The sequence below is a fragment of the Sinocyclocheilus anshuiensis genome, unplaced genomic scaffold (assembly GCF_001515605.1).
Source record: "Sinocyclocheilus anshuiensis isolate Anshui unplaced genomic scaffold, SAMN03320099.WGS_v1.1 scaffold2678, whole genome shotgun sequence".
NCBI classification, from domain to species: domain Eukaryota; kingdom Metazoa; phylum Chordata; class Actinopteri; order Cypriniformes; family Cyprinidae; genus Sinocyclocheilus; species Sinocyclocheilus anshuiensis.
This window is the reverse complement of record NW_015559983.1, coordinates 9,348-13,373: the sequence shown is the minus strand read 5'-3', so window position 1 is coordinate 13,373 and position 4,026 is coordinate 9,348. Positions and strand designations below refer to the sequence as shown.

General features: G+C 42.5%; 1 protein-coding gene across 1 annotated transcript; it reads right to left on the bottom strand.

The window, feature by feature from the left end:
- Nucleotides 1-813: 813 nt before the first annotated feature.
- gltpd2a (glycolipid transfer protein domain containing 2a) lies at nt 814-3,715 on the bottom strand. Its single transcript, XM_016477964.1, has 4 exons — nt 3,576-3,715; nt 3,429-3,499; nt 2,561-2,730; nt 814-1,569 (listed from the first exon to the last, which is right to left on the bottom strand). Exons 1-4 carry the CDS (start codon nt 3,652-3,654, stop codon nt 1,011-1,013), a joined length of 879 nt encoding a protein of 292 aa, XP_016333450.1. The 5' UTR covers nt 3,655-3,715; the 3' UTR covers nt 814-1,010.
- Nucleotides 3,716-4,026: the final 311 nt, after the last annotated feature.

Genomic DNA, 4,026 nt, shown 5'->3' with positions numbered 1-4,026 from the left:
ACCAGCATTTTCACGAATATGATAATCAATTAATATAATATAATATCAAAATGCCAGTCTGCAATATCAAGCACGAGCTGTTTTGTAGGCTACAGGTAAAATAACTGAGACCGGCCGGTGTTCTGTCGATTTGTGTCTGTGAAAACCCTGTCAGATTTTGCTACCGCCCATTAAAAAAAGTAGGTAGTACAGTTTGACGACGAAGAATGCTACCTGTCAAATTATGGTTTATTACCGTCTACACCTACCCCTTACAGTAATGCAAATGTTGTTCAGCATGAGATAAAATGACGCAATATTGATGTGCGCATGCGCAGTAATCCCTGGGAAGAAAATCTGGCGGCTAGGATAAAATGTCAGGACCAACACAGAAGTGACTTAAACTGTAATTCATCGACTGGCCGCTAGAGGCTGGCTGCAAAAGTGAGTCAATCCCATAGACTCCTCATGTTAAAATGCCCAATTTTACAGCAGAAAAAAACGTTTACAGCCTGGTACAAAAAATTATTTTGGTCTATATAGCTAATTTTGCCCTTGATGACAACTGTGAGGGGGGGTGAATTTTTTTATAACTCATCCGTTTAAATTATATTAAGCCTTAAAATTCTGCATAATGAAGGGCGTGGCCACTTGAGTGACAGGTGGATTGCCGCCGCTGTCACCACTGTTGAGCTAGGTGGGCGTGGCTTCAGCAACCTGCTTCCGCCTCTTTGCCCATTTTCGATTATCCGGGAGTGACGCGCTGCCAAGATGGCGACGGCCGGCTCCGCCCACTTTTGAGCTTCAAAAACGCTCTTCGGAAACCTACGGGTGACGTCACGGACACTACGTCCATGTTTTTATACAGTCTATGGTCAGGACACGTGAAGGACACGTGAAGTCTCGCACATTCAAGCTACAAATAGCCGCTCTTACATTAGAATATTAATAGATAGATAGGCTATATTACACATTTTTAAAGCATCCTCAGAATCCTTCTCATGTTGCGCGGGAGTGTTTGTTTGTGTGTGTTAAGGCAGGTCCAACATGTTTCTGATCTCCAGCTCTTTCTGAGTCCGTCGGTGAATTTCGCGGATTGCTGCGACGACGACGCGCATGACAGGCTCCGCCTCCTCCTGCGTGCGCACGCACACCAGCTGCAGGAACGCGCTGCGGTCGGGCATCGCGTGAAACACCAGCTCCGCCGCGCGCTGCACAAGCCAGGGGTGATGCGGCGCTAAAACCTCCAGGTATGCATCGCGGCAAAGCTCGCCCAGGCTCCGCCCCTCGCGCTCCGTCCCCAGCCTCTCCAGCAGCAGCTGTAGCCATAGCAACGAGCGGTGGAGGCGGAGCAAAGTCCGACTGCCGGAGGGCGTTTGCGTGTCGAATGAGACCACGCCCCTCTGAAGCTCCGCCTCCAGCATGGATCGCACGGAGCGGTAGGCGTGCGGAGGGGGCGGGGCTACACGCTCATCGGCTGTTGCGTTCAGTCTGGCGGATTCTTCCAGCGAAAGCTGTCGGATGAGTGTGATCTTCTCCTCAACTTTATGAGTGAAAAAGCCCACCAGAGGGCCCAGAGCCTCCATAAACCTGCAGCACAGAACACAATCAGTGTGTGAGACCGACCAATCCCGATTTCACTGCAGACACGCAACCGATTATCTGCCGATACCGATACCGATCTGATTACAGTTAAACTGTTTTTTTTTTCTTGATCAGTTTAAAATATCTACACCTTGTTAACTGCTACTACACATTGCTTCATTATAATTAAAGAGAAAACGGTACAACATAGAGAGAGAGATATTAGCCAATAGCCAAGATTTATTATAGTTAATAAAAACTACAAATAAAAATAAATTTTTTTTCATAAAAAAACATTAAAAAAAAACGTACTTTTATTTTATTTTAGCTTGTTGCCAAGGAAATATTTCTCTAATTTTTGTTTAGTTTAACTTGATGCACTAAAATAACAAAGACACTGAAATAAAAATGAATACAAATATAAAGCGACAAAACACAGCAAAATTAAGTAAACTTTAACAAAAATTAAAAGGGAAGCAGAAAATATAAAAACAAAAACTAATCCAAAATATTAATTCATCCAATATTGGATTGGATAAATTTTAATTTATCCAAAATATTTAATTTAATATTAATTTAATTAATTCAAAACTTTGAATGTGAATGCGAGTGTAGACATCTTACTGCTACATATTTTGAATTTAAAAATCTACTGTTTGTGTTACATGTGTGTTAACATTCTTAAAATGTATCGTGATGGTTATTGCTATATAAATATATACACACTATAAATAGCATTTCTTTGGAATGTATGTCGTTTTTTAGACACATCACAAATGATAGAACGCATATATAAATAGACTAAACTTAAATGATCTTCAGAATGAAAGGCTCCAATGCAGAAGGCTTATGCACATGGAGATCATTTTTGTGGAATATAGTGCATGAAAAGTGCATCTTTTTATAACCCTTCTTTTTTGAGCATATTTGGTGATCCATCAAAAAAGGCTTAGATGGATGCATCCTTAATATAATTCCTGCTGTACTGATGTCATACTTGATGAGCTCCTCCCAGCAGAGCAGATAGGGATCCAGCAGCACGTCGGAGGCGGGGCCGAGGGCGGAGCTTAGGTGCAGCAGGAGGCGGGACACCTGGAACTGCTGTCCGGAGCATTCTCCGATGATGTCATTTCCTCCCAGCTCCTTGGGAACGGCAGCGGGAGCCACCTGATCATTACAGTCGGAGTCAGCGTGTGAAGGGTTAAAGTGCAGCGGTTATGTCCTCGAGGGCCAGTTGCTCATAAAGCGTAATCTGGATCAGAATGATCTGGATTTGGAGATCCTGTGTTTTGCTATACAGGATCAGGTAACCCATCTTACTTTCGTGCTGGGTTTTCAAAGCAAAACTGGACTTTTTTTTACACACTTTTCCAGATTTCCAAATCTAGATTACTAGTGCTCTACGGAGCCCCTAAAGGGACATGCTGATTGGAGGAAAACATGCTAATGTTTTGCATTGCATTTACACAAATAACTACTTCTGACTGCTCCGTCTCTGATGATTGTTGTGATTAAAAAAACAAAACATTAAATTAAATATAATACTTTTGTTTGATATTGACAGCTGTTTGGGGATTTGGGAATATATTACATGTTACAAACCTTGTATTTTTGGACCAGTTTTAAAGTTTTATTACATTTTTGTTCCTGAAACCCACCCTTCTGCTGGGATCAGAACAATCCCGTTTTTTTCTCCTTACTAAAAATGTTTTGAACCACACAAACTGAGGATTTAATCCAGATCAAAAACAAGATTGCATTTCGTGATCCAATCCGAATTCAGAATCCCTTTTTTAAGATTTGATCCAATCCGATGGCCAGAATCCGATCAGATTACTTGTGAACAACTGGCTCCTGATTCTCACCTGTCTGGTTGGCGCATACACGCTTAGACAAGGCCGCCACGACTGCTCACAACTCTGAACCGTTCCTTGAGCTGGACAAAACCAGAAGACACACGGTTATTGTGTGTGTGTGTGTGTGTGTGTGTGTGAAAGGTCAGGTTTACTCACGCAGCCACAGAGAGCTGAGAAACAGCAGCAGACTCAACAGGAGCGCGCTCAGCACACACTGACGCAGACGAGATGGCATTCTCAGCTCAGAAGCGTCTCGCGTCCTCCGACCTGCTGGCTAATGCTCCTATTGATCAGAGACACACTCGGAGCAGCGTGACCTTTGAACCGCTGTGCGTCGCTCAGTCGGCTGAACTCTCAGTGACACGGAAATACCTGAATCTGATTCGAGTCAGCAAACAGGATGCCATTTGAATTTCAGAATTAAAAATAGAACAAAAATAGAATTAAAATAGAACATTGAGTGAAGTAAAACTACTACACTTGTAACAGAATACACAGTAATACATTTCTCAGTATGAATTACTCATAAGCATGTTCTTGCACACACGCAACATGGAGTATTTCCAGAAACCAGGGTTATTATTGTGAATAATAACTCTATATAAAC

Coding starts and splice junctions, on each gene's coding strand:
- gltpd2a (XM_016477964.1), bottom strand. CDS start 3,654: ATGCCATCTCGTCTGCGTCAGTGTGTGCTGAGCGCGCTCCTGTTGAGT. Junction 3,500..3,575: donor TCTCAGCTCTCTGTGGCTGC/GTGAGTAAACCT, acceptor GGTTTTGTCCAG/CTCAAGGAACGGTTCAGAGT. Junction 2,731..3,428: donor TGTATGCGCCAACCAGACAG/GTGAGAATCAGG, acceptor TGTAATGATCAG/GTGGCTCCCGCTGCCGTTCC.